This window comes from Cavia porcellus, unplaced genomic scaffold (assembly GCF_034190915.1).
Source record: "Cavia porcellus strain 051 isolate PalLab524CR breed Dunkin Hartley unplaced genomic scaffold, mCavPor4.1 scaffold_16, whole genome shotgun sequence".
Lineage (NCBI taxonomy): Eukaryota > Metazoa > Chordata > Mammalia > Rodentia > Caviidae > Cavia > Cavia porcellus.
The window spans coordinates 30,636,048-30,653,959 of record NW_026947499.1 but is presented as its reverse complement, the minus strand read 5'-3'; the positions used below and the strand labels follow the sequence as shown (position 1 = coordinate 30,653,959).

The 17,912-nt window shown below is 40.4% G+C and overlaps 1 protein-coding gene across 1 annotated transcript in view; it reads right to left on the bottom strand.

Annotated features, from left to right (window-relative positions):
• Positions 1 to 17,912, bottom strand: part of Mroh9 (maestro heat like repeat family member 9) — a 66,636-nt gene that overhangs the window by 12,648 nt on the left and 36,076 nt on the right. The window contains exons 11-19 of the mRNA XM_063227068.1: positions 16,732 to 16,897; positions 15,502 to 15,644; positions 14,360 to 14,497; positions 12,060 to 12,180; positions 10,579 to 10,716; positions 4,561 to 4,737; positions 3,230 to 3,379; positions 2,996 to 3,112; positions 1,823 to 1,925 (exon numbers count right to left, since the gene is read on the bottom strand). Of these exons, the coding sequence (XP_063083138.1) occupies positions 1,823 to 1,925; positions 2,996 to 3,112; positions 3,230 to 3,379; positions 4,561 to 4,737; positions 10,579 to 10,716; positions 12,060 to 12,180; positions 14,360 to 14,497; positions 15,502 to 15,644; positions 16,732 to 16,897 (1,253 nt within the window). The remainder of the gene's footprint in view (positions 1 to 1,822; positions 1,926 to 2,995; positions 3,113 to 3,229; positions 3,380 to 4,560; positions 4,738 to 10,578; positions 10,717 to 12,059; positions 12,181 to 14,359; positions 14,498 to 15,501; positions 15,645 to 16,731; positions 16,898 to 17,912) is intronic.

Below are 17,912 nucleotides of genomic sequence, written 5' to 3'. Positions count from 1 at the left end.
TCATGTCATCTCTCTACTATTACTGGTTAATTTGTAAAACTGATTTTTCATTTCTCTTTGCTAATATGTCTCACCTTTGTCAAGTGTGGTGGTGGACATTTGTAATGCCCTTACTCTGGGAGGCTGAGGCAGGAGGATTGAAAGTTCAAGTCCGGGCTGGGGATTTAGCTCAGCGGCATAAGCGCCTGCCTTACAAGTGCATGGTTGTGAGTTCGATCCCCGGTACCGGTTTAAAAAAAAAAAAAAAAAAAAACTTCAAGCCCAGCCTAGGCAATGAGGTGATTTAGTGAGATCATACCAACACAACAAACACCCCAACAACCACAGAGGCTGGCTATGTAGTGAAGGTCCTGGGTTCAATCCCCAGTAATGCTAAAAAAAGTTTCTCGCTTTTGTATTGCTTGTCTCTTTTTCTGGTTGCAATGTGGTTGTCCTTTCCTGTGCTGGCTCCACATTTCTCCCAGTCTCACCCCTTCCACTCTACTTTGGGAGCTCATTCTCCTGGGCCCCCACTGCCCTGTCACATACTCCCCGAGGTCTCGCACATGCTTTAGATCAGCGATGGTGAACCTTTTAGAGCTTTCAGTGGTAGAGGCTGGCCGGCTGCTTGGCACTCATGCCACAGGTTTGTCACTAATGCGTACCATCTTTTTTTTTCTCAAAGGCTTGGATTCATGGCAGATAGTTAGGATGAAGTTCCTGTGCTCTGTAGAAACATTTTCTGAACTTTATTTTTCTTTTTTCTTTGCCTGAGCCCCCAAAGTATCTCTATAGAGAGAAAATGCATTTCCTTTGTTTAAAAAAAATCACTTAATTTTAGATCTCATAGTTGTTATATTCAGAAAAGTTGCAGGGTAGCGTTCAAGACAACAGGAATTCTTACTGGTCTGGAGTAAAGTGCTCATGAACAGGGCTTTTCTCTCTGTCTGTGCACGTATGAATCTTTGATCCCCTCCACAAACACAGGTCATGAGCCCTGGTGCCCACTCTCCTTGTCCTTAGTCCGTGGTGCTGGACAGAATCCGGGAAGAGCCTGCTACTCAGCTGGGAACGCCCACATACGGAGTTTTGGGTACCGGGTATCAAACTCATGACCTTATTCTCACCAGGCTCTCTATGCCACTGAGCTATGTCCCCGGCCTAACCTAAGGGATTATTAGCATTGATCTGCACAGTGAGCTCATTGGAAAAAATACTATTATCAGGATTATGTGAGGTGGGGATCGTGCCTTTAGTTGCCTTCCCTTAGGCTTCCTTGACTGCTCTGGGCTCTACATTTTTTAAAAATGGATTTTGTACCTCTTCTTCATTTGTTTGTGTACTGTAGTTTATGGTCACAGATTTTCCACTTTTTGTTGAAGAAGATGTTTGTATGTAAGCTGTTTTATTCCTTAGATAGTGATTTTTAAGACGTGAAGGGGAAAGATGAACTGTGACATGTTAATTAGAGATCCATCCTGTTAAGCACATTTTGGGTAATAATTTATGTCTTTCAGATAAGCTTACTTCATATTATAAAATAGAATTCTATTCTCATCACAGGTATTCATGACAGGTGATATCCATCATCATGAACAAAAACTATTTATTTATTAATTTACTTATTTTGAGGCAGGATCTTGCTGTGTAGTTCAGTGGCCTGGACTCGCTCTGTAGCCTAGACTGTCCTCGAACTCTGTGTGATCCACTTGCTTCAGCCTCCTGAGTGCTGGGATTACAAGTGTCCGCCACCTCGCCTAGCTCTATACATTTTTAATGAAGACTCCAAGCTAACTGTTCTGTACCTTTAAAGATAAATTAAGTAAGGGTTAAATGTATTTACCTAGTAAAATAACTGCTGCTCTTCTCAGATGCACTTGGGAACTCCCCAGGAACTTCAAGGTGTCACACACTAAAGATGTAATGCCGGCCCCATGGGAAAGGAGCTGGGATAAAAAGAAAATGCCTCTTTAAATTGGTGAAAAAGCGCATGAGCTCTCCAGAAAAGCTGCAAGACCAAATAACCTGACCGCTTATACAAAATCAGGACCAATAAAAGCTTTGGGGATTTTTATGCATGAAATCTTCTCTTTCTACCTACTTGCAGCTGTTATTTGTTATTCCCAGACTCAGCTTTGCCTTTCCAATTCAACTTTGGTTTCAACTTGCAGTCAGCATGCCTTCTTTCATCCTTGTGTTTTGGTGGAAGAGGGTAAGCTGGCTCATCAAAGTAGATGAAGAAGTAGCGAATTCTGATTTTTTCTCATCTCAATCTCTAGCTGTAATTTCATGTCTTATTCACATTCTTTCCTCAAGATCAGTCTTCCCCTTCCCCCTCCTCCCCCCACCTTTTGTCACTTCAGATGCCCTTTACGTTTTGTCTTTAATTCTTCGTAGTAACTAAGATGCCCATTCTGGTTTGACTATTGTCTCCTCTGGAAGTCCTGTAATGTTTACAATGCCTAAGTTTTATTGGTCTTGTTCTCTACTGTTTTGTTCAACTTTATAACCTTGTACTCTGTTCTACACCATGTGCTATGTCTATCCTTGGTTTGGACTGACAGCTTTGTTTTGCCATATTTGACTTTATTCTCTCCCCCCCAAAAAAGTAATAAGAACTAAGGAGTAAGAAAACCCAAAATGTGTAAATTTTGTTGTAAAAAAGAGAGAGAAAAAAAGAGCTCTAAAGGATACAACTGCAAGTGTGTTTAGGGGTGTTAAATAGCTGACCATATTAATGTTTTTGGTTGGATCATTGAACACAACTGTTTGCAGTCTCACTGTTTGAATGTCCACTTTGTATGCTCTGATACTGTGATTTGAGCAACTATGTCTAAGATAATAATATGTAATCTATTAACTGGTGATTTCTGTTTTTTTTTTTTTGTAGTTCTGTATTACTTGTACCCTTACACTGCTTTGTTTTGTTTTGTTTTTTTTCTCTTTTTCCTTTTAAATAAAATTTTTAAAAAATCTTTAAAAAATTCTTAGTAGTAAATACTCAAGGGCTACTTACAAGACGGTTACAGATGTGGAAAACCACCACCTCAAAATTATAGTCTTCATCTTTAAGCAGATTGGATATTGACCATTCTAGCTGGGAGTCACAGATTGCTAATGCATATTTACATGCCTGAGAGAGAGAATAAGGGCAGTGAGGGTCTGTTTATATGCTGTACCATAAAATATTGTGCTTTTCTGCAAAATTAAGAAATATACAAAGGCCTTCCTTTCACTTACTCACACTTACACTCACTACTGTGCCATCCCTGTCCTCTAAACAGAGGATGAGGGGTGTGAAGCCTCCTAGGATATGTTTCAAAGTTGATGTCTGATGGCTCGTATCCTTGAGTAACGCTGCCAAGTGCCTGATGGCCAAGTTCCGAATATTTCCATAAAACTGCAATGTAGGAAAGAAAAAGACCTCGTATGAGAATATTAGTATGTATATAAAATATAAATATATATGCTGCATATGTCTATATACACATATGTGTGAAATGATCATTTTTTAGAAGACATTGGGCTTACGTAGTCAGTTCTTGTTTTGCTTTTAGCATACTTGCTTATCCATTATTCATAATAGGAAAGACATAGAATTGACCTAAGTGCTCATTAGTGTAAGAATGGGTGAAGAATACACACACAAACATACTTCTGATCATAATAAAGAAGAAAATCCCAGGGGAGATTTTATGCTAAGTGGAAGGCATTATGGTTAGTAAAATCAGCAAGCACAGAAAGACAAATACTGCATAATCTAACTTATATGCACAATTTTTTTTTAAATTGAACTGGTAGAAGGACAGAGTAGAACCATGTTTTCCAGAGGCTGGGGTTGGAGGGATATCGGAGAGGTTGATTTCAGGATGTACAGTTTTAGTAGTTGATTTAAGTTTTGGAGATCTAGCATGTATAGCATGGTGACTATAATTAGGAGTAATATAGTATGTACTTGAAAATTACTAGGAAATTAGATCTTAAATGTTATCACTATAAAAATGATGACTAAGATGATGGATATATTAATTAGTTGAGTCTATAATTTCATGATGTACTCATACACCAAAACATCAAAATGCCTGCACACCCTGCTGTCTGTTTTACAGATAGGGAAACTGATGCACCAAGTTTTTTTTTTTTTTTTTTTTTTTGGTACTAGGGATCGAACGCATGACCTTGTACTTGCCAAGCAGGCACTTATGCCGCTAAGCTAAATCCCTGGCCCATAGAAAGGACTTTCTTATGACATCACAGCTCATAAGAGTAGAATAGGGACATGAACCTACAGAGTCCAGATCCAGGGCCGATCAATATGTAGCCACCAAGCTGTGATTTCTCTCTCATCCAAGCACAGGAGTTGTTTTTTCATCCTATTTCCTTATCAACAGATTTTTTTCAGACTGTTAATGTCATTTTTTAAAAAGGGCCTCCTATATTAGCATCTCTGGAAAACAGTAGTGACTGAAGAAAACATCTGGCCTCTGTGAACTTATTTTAGGATGTAAGATCATTGCCGCAACTGGGCTTCTGTTGAACCCTCAGACCTAAGGATCTCACACATGTAACAGTGTGACTCACGTGATCCATCAGACGGAAGTAGCTGGAAGCAATTCCAGGGCACAGTGAGGAGTAGGTCACCTTGTCCAGTTTTTCTATCAGTCTTCGGAGGGTGAGCAAGGCCTGAAGTACAACAGTCTTGTCTTTGGATACGAAGGCATTCACGATGGATGTTAGTAAGATGGAGACATTTTCTATCTGCATGTAAGCGGAGGAAAATGATGGGGATTTGGAACTGGAAGGAGACTTGAGTTGGCATTTAGTTTTCTTTTAGATATATTTATGGATAGAAAGCTTTGGGTGAACATCCGCATGTAAATATGACCTGATGTCGAAAAAGAAGTTTATCCAAAGGATTTACATTTCTTAAACCAGCCGGGCCTGGTGGTGCACTACTGTAATCCCAGCACTGGGGAGGCCGGTGGATCGTTGCAAGTTCGAGACCAGCCTGGGCTATAAAGTGAGCCCAAATCAGCCTGAACTGCATAGTGAGACCCTGTCTCAAAAAGACAAAAATAAATAATAAATTGATAAACCATAAAACTCATTGCTTCCCTTTGGTTTGCCGCTGAATTTAGTTGACTAACATCGTTACTCCTAGTCTGCATTCACTGCTCGTTTTCCCCAGACACACTTCTCACATCTCTGGCACGGCATTGCCCCTTGCTCTGGAAATCTCTTAAACTGCTTTCAGTGATAGCAGAAGGGCAAAGTTTTCATCCACTGCCCATCTCTGCACCATCAGAAGCAAAATCACATGCTTCAATTTTCTTTTTTAAAATTGTGGCTATTTACCAACTGTACAAAAGAGGAATTTAAAGTTCAGCCTTTTAAACATGTTTTTGACACTTCTGGGGATAGAACCCAAAGGACTCAATGTTAAGATACAAAAATACAATATAATCTCTGTATGCTACAATATTAATTTCATTTAATTTTTTTCATTAAAGAATTATTTTTATTATTTCTCCAAAAGAAGGTATAAAAATATGTGTAAAAACATTGAAAGAGCACTTTAAAGTTCTGGACTGATATGATACATCTTCTGTGATTCACAGTTAAACATAAAATGTTAAGTTCTATGAATCAGGATTTCTGAATGATTTTAATATTTTGATCATAATTTACTAGGAGAAATCAAAGATTTAAAGACTTTTTTTTTCATTTCAGGCACGGGCTGTAGTTTCATGGCGAAGCATACGTTTAGCATGCATAAGGCACAAGGCCCTCTGACTGATCCCAGCACAAAGAAAAGAAAACAAACAAAAAAGATTCTTCTGTTCTTCACCTCAGGGTTTTATTTATTTGTTTTGTTTTTCTATGAAATAGGATCTCACTGTAGAGTGGAGACTTGCCTTGAACTCACTATGTAGACTGGGCTGGCTTCAAACTCATGGTGATCGTCCTGCCTCAGCCTCCTGAGTGCTGGGATTACAGATGTATGCCACCACACTCTTCTTGTTTTGAAAAAGCACACATTTATTGATAAGTGCTAATGATAAAATTAATCCAAAGGAATATATCTGTATGCTAGAAGTGCCTGGCCAGCCATCCCATGCAACTAATTGCAATGTGCTGATACTTTTCCCTTGTATTTTAAATAAAAGTAAAAATTTACATTTGCTAAAAAATGATTATACTACAAAAAGATTTAAAACAAGATGAGGCCAGTGATTTAGCTCAGCAGGCATAAGTGCCTGCCTGGAAAGCTCAGGGTTATGAGTTCAATCCCTGGCACATATAGGAAAAAAAAAAAAAAAAGACAGAGATCTAAAATAAGAAGTAAATAGTCTTCTGTCTTAACACAGTACATTTGATTCTTTTTTAAATCTTTTTTTATTTTAATGAGATTAAGACAAAACAGGACATAACAAAGCAGATCAGAACAGAATAATGTAAGCAACACAGTATTTCACCAGAAGACAACCGGTAATTAACAGTGGCTACCATAATGTCTCTTTCTTTGTAATAGTTGAACATAACTTCATATATAATAGTATCAAATATAACAAGATAGTATAAAACCATTAAAGAGAATGAAAGTATTACAGGGCATTCAGAACCAAATAACAGAAAACGAACAATGGTTACTATATTATCTCATTTTCCACAGAAAATTTGTTTAAACTATCACACATAATACAATTGCATAAGATACAACATGATAGAACCAAAGGAAACAGAAGAGCAGAAGCGTGGTAGGACTTCAGAGTAAGATAATATTAAATCAGCATTGGCTATTATAATGACTTGTTTTCTTCAAAATAGCTGTTCATACCATCACAGATAATAAAATCAAACAAAACAGATTAAAACCATTCCAACTAATGAATGAAAACATTATAAGGCTTCAAAGCAATGTGATGGGAAATCATGATTACCATAAACTCTTATGTACTCTTATCATTTCTTACACTAGGGAGACTATACGATATTTATACATGTGAGTTTGATTTATTTCACTTATGAGTATGATCTCGAGTTGTGCCCATTTATTTATTTGCTGCTTTTTATCGGTACTGGGGATCAAACTCACGACCGCCTGCTTGCAAGGCAGGTGCTTATGCCACTGAGCTAAATCCCCAGCCCCCCCATTTATTTATAAATATCTTCTTTCTTCTTTATTTATAGCTGAGTAGTACTCTACTGTATAAAAATACCACAACTTTTTTATCCATTCCTCAGTTGATGGACATTTAGGTTGTTTCCAAGATCTGGCTATTACAAATTGTGCTGCTATAAACATGGGTGCACATATATCACTGTGGTATGATGTTTTCAGTTCTTCTGGGAATATGCCTAGAAGTGGAATAGTTGGAACAAATAAGACTTCCAATCCCAGCTTTTTAAGGAATCTCTGGAGTGACCTCCACAGTGGTTGTGCCCATCTACACTCCTGCCAACAGTCCAGGAGAGTTCCTTTTCCCCCATACCCTCTCCTGCATTTATTGTTGGTAGTTTTCTTGATCCTGGCCATTCTTTCTGGAGTCAGATGGAATCTCAGTGTTGTTTTAATTTCCATTTCTCTAATGACTAATGATGATGAACATTTTTTCATGTACTTATTTGCCATTTGTATTTCTTCATCTGAGATCTGTGTATTCATCTCAGATGCCCATTTTTGGATGGGGTCCTTGAATTTTGGGGGTCTGATTTTTAAAAATTCTTCATATGTTTTAGACAGAAGTCCTTTGTCTGAGGGACAGTTCACTAAGATTTTTTCCCAGTTTGTGGGTTTTCTTTTCACTATGCTGGAGATTTCTTTTGACATGCAGAAACTTTTTAATAATAAGATGTGATCCCAGCTATTGATTCTGGGAAGTAGTTCCCGTGGTTAGATTCCTGTTCATGAATTCTCTACCTACCCCTATGTCTTCAATTTGATTCTTCAAAATCCTTAAACAGTCTTATGAATAATTCACAAACTAAAAGTGATGACATTCTTTTATCTGTAAATACTTTTCAGGTCTTTGTGGCTATACTGGCTGTCCCATGTGACACCTCTTATAGAGCAAAGCCATGCAGCCTTCTTCATAAAGAAAATTTCAAAAGCAACAGGCACATACTGCTCAGAGGCAGCAGAGTCCAAGAAGCATCTCACATGCCACTGGATCTAGTGGTGGCTCCAGAGTCCAAGTGCCCATTGAAGGACTGTAGTCTCAGCTGCTGGCTGCAGGTCCTGGTGAAGAGAGGAGTTGGCAGTGTGTAAGGAGGCATCCATCCTCAAGGAGGTGAACTAAAGAGGTTTCTGTTGTTCCTTACCCAAACCCCTGTGGAGGTTCAGGTCTCCCACCCAGCAATATGGCACATGGACGCAAGTAAAGACAAAGGGAAAATTGTGCAGATGAGGTGCTCTGGGATGGCCAACGTTGTCTGTGGAACAAAAGGTCATGAGTCCAAAAACTTATGACTTTTATTGGTATCGATCAGGGAGGTGAGTGGGGGTCTTGGCAGAGTGCTAGGGAAAAAAAACTTTGCAGGGATTGACTGTAAGGAGAAACAGAGCAATGGTACCAGGCATAAAGGCTCTCCAATTAGCCATGCACTGAATAGTTTGATGTATGCAAGGCTGGCACCTTTACTGCCAGGGAGGTGTAATTCTTATTGAATCCCATGGCCTCAGCTAAGAGATCTCACACAGCCTCCTGCTCAAGCCCCTATTCCAGCCTCAGCAGGGGTCAATTCTTCCCCGTGTGGTGCAATGAGGTAAGTTGGCATCTCAGTCAGATTTGATCACGTTTTTTTTTTTTACCCAGTTAAGGGAACACTTGTTTTAATATAGTCAGCTCTGCATGTCTCAGTGAACAGAGATGAAGGAGAGGTCAGGAAAGGATTGAGGCAAGGGCTTCATTTCTCAGAAGAGCACGACTCAGTGGTCTCCCACAGTTCCTTGAAATGCCAACAAGACCTGAGCCTGCCAGTTGAAGTCCATGTCACAAATGAATTTTGCATGTATTTCTTTTTCCACATGGCAGAAGGGTGTTCACTTTAGCAAGAAGTTCATGCCCTTTTGAAGGTTTCAGATCTCTCTAACCAGTCGTGTAGCCAAAGATGGACTGATGGAAGGAAGTGCTATGGAGGTGCCCTGCCCCTGCATGGCCTCAGTCCTAGGGCTGTGCTCAGGCCTCACACCCCTGAGGAGCCGGCACACGGGTGCCCACTCAGTCTTGCGTTCACATCACTCATTATTTGCCAATATAGTAGCTTTAAGGAGATAAAACGGAGTTCAGGCCTCTCTCAGTGCTGGTGGCTACGTGTGTCTGGCTGCTCAGTAGCAAAACCTCAGTCCAGGTCACCCCAATACTTCTCTCTCGCTTGTAGCCGTCCTGGACACAGAATCTCCCTTCCAGTTGTTAACAGCATTGGAAAGACCACTGGACAAAGCAATAAATCACTTACTGCTTCCTGAAAGACTGTACACTACTAATAATCCCAGGACTTGTATGACTCACTTAAGGCAAAAGAGCCATAGGTGAGGTCTATTTCAGTGTAAAATGAGATCTACGGACAGGCTTTCAGGTCTCAGAGACTATGCTCAAGGGAGAGGCAGGGAATTATCATTAAATCAGCAATGATTTATGGAGTGTCTAAAATTGCAGCATTGTGCAAGATATTTTGGAATTTGGAATTCAATAGAGGTAGCCAGGTGTGGCAGGGCACTTGGGAGGCTGAAGTGGGAGGATCGCCAAGAGTTTGATACCCACCTGTGCTTCCTAGTGAATTTGAGGCCAGCCTGCACTACAAAGTAAGACCTTGTCTCAAAAAAGCAAAACAAAACAAATTTAAGAAACCCCAAGCAACAATAACACAATGTAGTGATGTGATTATATTTAATCGATTTGGAAAAATAGAAAGTAATCACATGATTCAGAAAGAAATGATGTAAGATGTTGATTCTTGACTTGAATTGGCATTAGAGTCACCTGAGGACCTTTTAAAACACAGACTAGTGGGCTCCAGTACAGAACCCCTGACTCTGGGGGCAGTGGGCCAACAGCTGCAGGTCTAGGTGTCCAGCTGATGTTGATACTGGTGGTCAAGAAGGTCATCAATATAAAATATAACAAATAAATTGGCATGGCTCTGAAGGAGTGAGTCCCCTAGGAATCATTACTGAAGAAAGAGAAAAATGTGAGCTTGAACTGGTGACAGGGAGAAGTGCTATGAGCAAAGGAAAAAGACTAGAGCCGGGCTGTGGAGATGGGAATCGATGAGTACGCTGTGTATGGTGGCTGGGAAATAAACTCATTTACTCTTGGTTTGGTCTGTAAGGAAAGTGTTTATGTAGGGCCATGATAATAAGTGAATTCTGAATACAATAAATGACTTTATGGAAAAAATTATAAGAAAGATAATGAAGCCACTACAGTGGCTTACATCCTCTCCATTCAACAGTTTTCTTACCACAAAAACATGAGATGGTTTTGACTATATAGAAACTAAAGAAAAACCAATGTTTTATTATAAAGACACCGAGCAATATTAAAATGCAGGTTATGACTTCAAAAGTGCTGCCAGACACAAATTCCACCCATATACCTTATTGATAACTGGGGCCATGCTGGTGATTTTCTGAAGGCTTAATATGCTAATTTCAGGGTTGGAATCACTGATCCAGTTTCTGAGGAAGATCAAAAATAATTCTGGAAGTGGGTCCTTGAAGAACTTATCCAGAATCTGACAAAACAAAACAAAACAAAGCCAGTTAATGAGTGGAGTCAGGCCAAAGGGCACAGTTTCTGTCCGTCATGGAAGTTGGGACTGTATTCCGAGTCACACAAACCTCCCAAGTACTTACATGCATTCCTGCATATAACCTTGGGCACGCAGAGGTGGGGCACACAGCACTCAGATAAGGAAAAGATGCTTTGCTTTGTTCTTGTTTTGATAGTTTCTTTACATCATTGGAAACTAAATGACCCTCTTTAAACTATCATTGATGATGCCAATATAAATCTTATTTAGTTTGTAAATTACTTTTTTTTTTTTTTTTTTTTTTGTCTTTTTGAGACAGGGTCTCGCTGTGCAGTTCAGGCTGGCCTTGAGCTCACTTTGTAGCCTAGGCTGGTCTCGAACTCGCAATGATCCTCCTGCCTCAGCCCCCCGAGTGCTGGGATTACAGGTGTGAGCCACCACACCCAGCTGTAAATTACTTTTGAATATATCATTTTATAGGCGACTTGATTTCTGTCCACTTTAGGACTATTTAATAGTTACTTAAATGTGACTACAATGAAAATATTGAGTTACAAAATAAAACTAATGAGAGGCAAAAAGATTAAGCCCGTTGGAGAAAGTGAGGTGTTAAGTTGACTCACACACACTTCGGAAAACTTTAGAGGTACACCATTTAGTGTGTAAGAACTTTAATAAACTATTTTGCTATATTGTTTGAAATCATTTCATATTTTTAAAAAAAATGTTGGGCATCACACCTCTACAATATGACTTTTATAGAAAAATTTGAATTAGATAATTTCATTTGAATTAGATAATTTCAATTTATGCAACCTTGTTTTATAAACCAAAGGACTTCCTCAATATGCTTGATTTCACTATGACATTATAGTATGTAATTTACTATTTATATTCAAATTATTATGCCTCCACATCTTAATTTTATCCAGTTGTTTGGACAGTTCCTATTTATTCCTAAAAGAGTGAATTATCATGTAGGCCCAGATGTCACTTACTACCTTTGGAAAACCCAGTTACCCTTGCTATGCTTTAGCAGACATGCAAAATATATGAATTGACACTATAAAAATAATGTTTGTGCAAATCCACACTCTCTAGAAGAAAAAAGCCAACTTCTACAGCAAACTAAAGGGGCATCTCTCCCATAATCCAGGTGTAACTCATCCCATTACTCCCTCCCCATCCTCAGGTATCTTTTCATTCTCTTTTAAACTTTGGTCAAAACAGATATTCTGAAGGGGAGACAAGATGCTAGAGTGTTAAACTTAGGTAAGAAAAGAAAATGACAGTTGTGTTATTCATAGTTTCCTATTAAAACTTACTTTGATGAAGAATATTACTATGATGATATGCTCTTCTGGCCTCCTAGGGCCTTGCACTAAGACCTTGTGGAGATAATACAAGGTTTCTAGAAACTGTGGGAAGTTATAATCACAGAGAGTTCTGTAAAGGAGAAGGAGGCACTGAATTAGCAAAGAAGAAAACATGCGCTGTGTCAGCAAACACTGATGATGATGCAGAGATAACCCGGGCGTGATGGTGCACGCCTGTAATTCCAACACTCTGGGTGCCTCAGGCAAGAGCACTGCAAGTTCAAACCTAGCTTGACAGCTTAGTGAGACCTTGTCTCAAAATTTAAAAAAAATTTTAAAAATACATATATGGGGACATATCTCAGTGTGAAGGCCCTAGGTTCAAGGTTTAATTCTTAGCTCTAAAAAAAAAAAAAGATGAACACTAGCCTCATAGTTTTCACCTCCCAGAATAAAAAAAGAAGATATTCCTAGTATTTCCTAATCCAAGGTAAACGACAGCCTCACCATGAATTCTACTCCATCTTTGGGGGATTATATATACCTGGACCTCTGCCCACATTTCTTTCCTTAGTGTCACTTCCCTTTCCTGTGTCTTACATCCCTTCCCACACAGCCAAAGGTCCTATTTGGGTACAATCTCCCATCAATCCTTGACCAGACGGAGAAGTAGTAAATAGCTAAAGGTCAACTTGCAATAGCTATCTATGCAGGTCACCTTTGCAGTTTGATCTCATTCCTCTTGTGAGTAATACAATGACAAAGAGAGTCTGGGACTAAGTACCACAAAAAACTTACAAGAGGCTGTGAGGGCTGATTCATTACATCACGCGCGCGTGCACACACACACACACACATACACACACACACACACACACACACAGAGGTCAGGCTCAGAGCTGTCCCGACACAGACCTGAATCAGATTGGCAAAGTGCAATTGGGAAGGATGATGTGGCAAAATTTCCATTTCAAGGCTTCAGGAGGGACTTCAAGAGCTTTAATATCCCTACCAGGGATCAAACTCATGACTTCCTGCTTGCAAGGCAGGCACTTATGCCACTGAGCTAAATCCCCAGCCCTAACACCATGCTCTTAATCAACCCCTGGATGGGGCTTTGCTGCTTTATAGATCAAACTTTGGTTAAGAAGATCTGAAGGTCCCAAGTACAGAGTGGACACTGAGCTAGTGACCACTTGTGGCATGCAGATGCACACACTTTTACACAGTGAGATGTGTTTAGGAAACACAAGTACAAATGAGATGACTTTTTTGTTTTGTTTTTGAGACAGGGTCTTGTATGTCCTGGCTGGCCTTCAACTCCCTGTGTAACACAGTTTGGCCTCGAACTCACAGTGATTTTCCTCCTTCAGCCTCCCGAGTGCTAAGATTATAGGTGTGTACCACCACACTCAGAAAAATGCCATTTTTAGAAGCACCAGGAACCCATGAACCATAAAGTTACAATGTAACAGTATGTCATGCTGACAAGTCATTGTATCTTAATTTTTTTTTGCCTTTTTTGAGATGGGATGTCACTGTGTAGTTCAGGCTGGTCTTTGAGCCCAGGCTGGTCTTGAACTGGCAACAATCCTGCCTCAGCTTCCCGAGTGCTGGGATTACAGGATTACATGCCTGCCATCATGCCAGGTTTATATCTTAATTCTTAATCAGAAAATTTGATCCCTACAATTGGAGAAGCTTGCTATTCATTAAAGGACAAGTGAAAAAACTCCCATTTCCGGTAAAAGAAAACATAAAATTCTTTTTTCTCTAGCTCCCTGAATTTGTTTGGTTCATTGAACACAGGTCTTTACTGGGACTCTTTTAAACAAGGCTGCAGAACTATCTGATGTCAGCTAAATTCTAGAAGGGAAGAAATCCAGATTCACCTTGAGTCCTGTATCAAGAAGACAAATGTGTTCTATAGTATGAGAGTAATTAGGTCATCAAGTAACAGGGAAGGAAAATATTGGGGAAATATTCTCAAATGAAACCTCTTTTTTTGGGGGGGGGGTACCAGGGATCAAACTCACAACCTCATATTTGCCAGGCAAGCACTTATGCTGCTAAGCTAAATCCCCAGCCCTCAATAAAGCCTCTTGAAGGGCCTTAAATGCCTGCCTGACAAGCACGAGGTCATGGGTTCAACAAAACAAAACCTCTTTAAATATGTGAAGGTGTAGAAATCAAATGGTAATTTAAATAATTAAGACATTTAAAAATTGAAATAGATCCTGTGTTCCTGGGGGTCTTACTTGAGGGAAGATGGAGAGACCAAGAATCTCACCCAGAGCCCTCTTTCTTACCTGACAATGAGATGGACCCCTTCATAGTAAGCATATGTGAGGGAAGCTTGACTCCAGTAGAAACTTTTCTTTAGAGTAATATCCACCTTTTGCAGTCCAGAACAATTTAGCAGAAGTCTCAGTGCCTCCTGGGCGTAGCTGTAAGGACCCAAAAAAGAGCATCATCCTGGGACAATGACTTTCACATACCCAAGTACATATGCTTTCTACAGTACCGATTTTGAGAAATGGGATATTCCAGAGTGAGGAGATGACCAAAAGCTTTCATCTCCCTTGATTAGTAGTACATGGGACAGGTGGTTAAATTAAAGATTTTTTAAAAATTAAAATTATAGCTCATAAAAGCTAGGATTAATCACAGAGTACATTACTAATTTATTAGCTTATTTGCAATAGATTTCAAAAAATAGTAACTTGCAAAAGGTGTCAGTTTTCTTTCAAAGAATGCCTTTAATGCATAGGACATGTTCTCCTCTACTCAGAGTGATTACGTGTATATATATCTTCTTAAAGCATGAGGAGTAGATTCTGTATCTTAATAAAACCATGTTTTAGAGCTCTGTCAGGCTTCAATGTCCACATCAGGCAAGGCAATTAGCTGACAGTTGCATTGAGTGTCTTCTGGAGGGCAGCGCAAGCAACTTGTTCTCTTGGGCAAAAGGGAATCCTAAACTTTTCCCCATAAGGACAGAGGACTCATGTTGTAAGTCCTCACATCCCATTCTCAACCATGAAACAGCTTTTGAGTCCCCAACACACATTTGTGCACCTTGATTTATATGTACAATAGCTTTGGGAGGTTGCCGTCAGAGAGAGAGTGTGGTTTGTGACCTAACGCTCCTCCTTTATAGATGGGACAGGGAACATAGTAAGAATGAACAATGTTACACATTTTACGGCTGATGAAAAAAAAAGAATGAACAATGTTTTATAGTTGTGGTTCATTCTATGCTGTGTACACACACAAGGGACATGCTATGTGACATCCAGGTCCTCGGGATGGTTAGTTTTCTGAAGACATCTGTCTTTCAGAAGACAGAACATTATGTTTGAATGCACCACACCCAGGAGTGCACAAACCCCACATGAACGCAAAGGAGCGGCTCCTCTCACACGGGATCTGAATTAACCAGTGCTCTCACAGAGGCCTGTCCTTTGTCTGCACTCTCAGCTGATGGATGTGGAGGAGTTGAAGCATGAGGGCTACCAAGAGTTCAGGAAAAAACTGGGCCACTGTTTGCTTATATGACTTTATAGGCAAAAGTATGCACAGGGCCTGGGATGCCTGCAAGGGAAGGAAAAGGGTATTAAAGAGGGAAGCTTATCCCTGTAAACCCACTCTTACCAAGGAAAGGAAGACTGGGACCCTGTAACCTTCCTCACATATTCTCTCATTGAGTTACTAAGCCAGCTGTGCTCCAGAACCATGCAAAGCGCTCTCAGGCAAGGTGTTTCCTTCCAGAGCACAACTGAATGTCCCTGGCTGCCAGACCAGGGAGAAACAACCTGGTCCCCAAGAGGATATACATCCTAAGTTTCCCTTCATAAGTGGACATGAAGAATAGCCCTTTCTGTTCTCAAAGGATCCAGGGAAGTAGGGCAGGTAAGGGGAGGGGAGGAGGGCCAGGCTGTCCACAGATCCTTTGGTATACTGACTGCTTTTTCTTTTTTTGGAGACAGGGTCTTTTTTTGTAGTGCAGGCTGACCTGGAAGTCTCACCAATCCTCCTGCGTCAGCCTCCTGAGTGAGGAATTGTAGTGTGCTCCACCCTACCAGGTTGTTCTATTATATTTCTGTAAGACCTGAATTTACTGCTAGGCATGATGATTTGGGTCTTTGGGAGACACATAATGATGGACAGAAGTGAAATTAGGCCTTCACACTCTATAAAACTGTATAAGACAGCTAGCCACTGCCTCGTTGGCGTCATGGCTTCTACTTTTCCCTTGCTCAGCTTACCTGTTCTGCAGGCCACATGCCTTCACTGACCTCCCTTCCCACGGGGCTTTTGGTCTCCTTCCTGTCTCTTGGGTATATCCAAGGATCACTCTCGCCTGATGCAGGTGTCCGATTAGATGTCACCTCATCAGGGAGGCTGGACACCCAACCAAGACACCTATACCATCCCTGTCAGTTTCTTTCCCTCCACACTGTCTTAGATTTCTTTTGACATCTGACACACACATGTCTTTCTCGTCTCTGTCTCTTAGCAGAATGTAAGCCCTATGGTCAGGGCGTGGCACACAACAGGTTTGTGCTGAATGAGTGGACAGATGAGGGCAAACTATGTAGGGGAAAGACTAAGTCTGCACAAATAGGATCAGCAAGGGAGGAAAACAACACTGGGAAGAAACACTCATTGTGGTCATCACCGCCAGAGGCATCATGTTGGTGGTATCCAGAACGAAGTATTTCTCTTCCTGCAGGCTGTCCACCACTTCCCAAGGCTTGTCTTTCAACACCAAGAGGATTGCTTTCAGCACTTGCGGGGCAACTTGTGGCTTGATGCCCACTGCCTGCCACATCATCATCAGAGCCCTGCAAAACACAAAGTGCTGTGAACTCAAGCAGAGTCTAAGTTGATCATTCTCTACTTCAGTGACATGGATCACATTTATTTTTTATCGGTACCGAGGACTGAACTCAAGACCGCGCACTTGCAAGGCAGGCGCTTATGCTCTGAGCTAAATCCCCAGCCCCACGCCACGGATCACATTTTTATAGACCATTCTAAACACAGTGACATGTATCTTATTTTTAATAGAGCAAAAACAGTACAGACAAGTCCAAAATGAGCTGAGATCCTCATGTACAAATGATTTCCTAAGTGTCTTAGCCTCAAAAACAGAGAAACAGGGGCTGGGGATTTAAAAATAGGGACCGAGGATCTAGCTGAGCTGCACAAGAACCTGTCTGGCAAGCACGAGGTTGTGAGTTTGATCCCTAGTACCCCAAACAAACAAATGAAAAAAACAGACCAAGATTTTCAGTGACAGCATGTGGTAAATACAGTCTGAAAGTCTGTGAGTTCATTTCTTGCTGAGATTTAAATTTATATCTAACTAAATGTCAAAAACTGGTCAATTTTCTGCATGTTGTACTCTGCTCCTCCACCAGGCGAGCCTGCTTGTCCAGGAATAGTGATATATTTAAAGATTGATATGTGAATATGAATTAATCATCAATATACAGATAAATTTATATAAAACCTAAATAAACAACAACAAAAGAAAACCTGAGCTCCGAGGCATACAGCATATTGCCAAAGGCCACATGTTTAATGAGTAACACCAGGTGCTTGGAGCTCTGATGTAAGGATTTCTGGTCCCCTCCTTCCTTTCCCACATGGCCACGCTTCACTTCGTGAGTAGACTGACTATTGATCATTTTAAACTGCTTCACATCTTGGTGTCAGTAGAATCTTGATGTCTTATGAAACCACACTGATCCACCATTCAGTCTTTTTGTAGTTGGGCTCCTAACAGGAGTGCTTTGTCCTTCAGAACATGGATATACCCAGCTCTGTAGAACCTAGTACCCAGCTAGTCCTTCC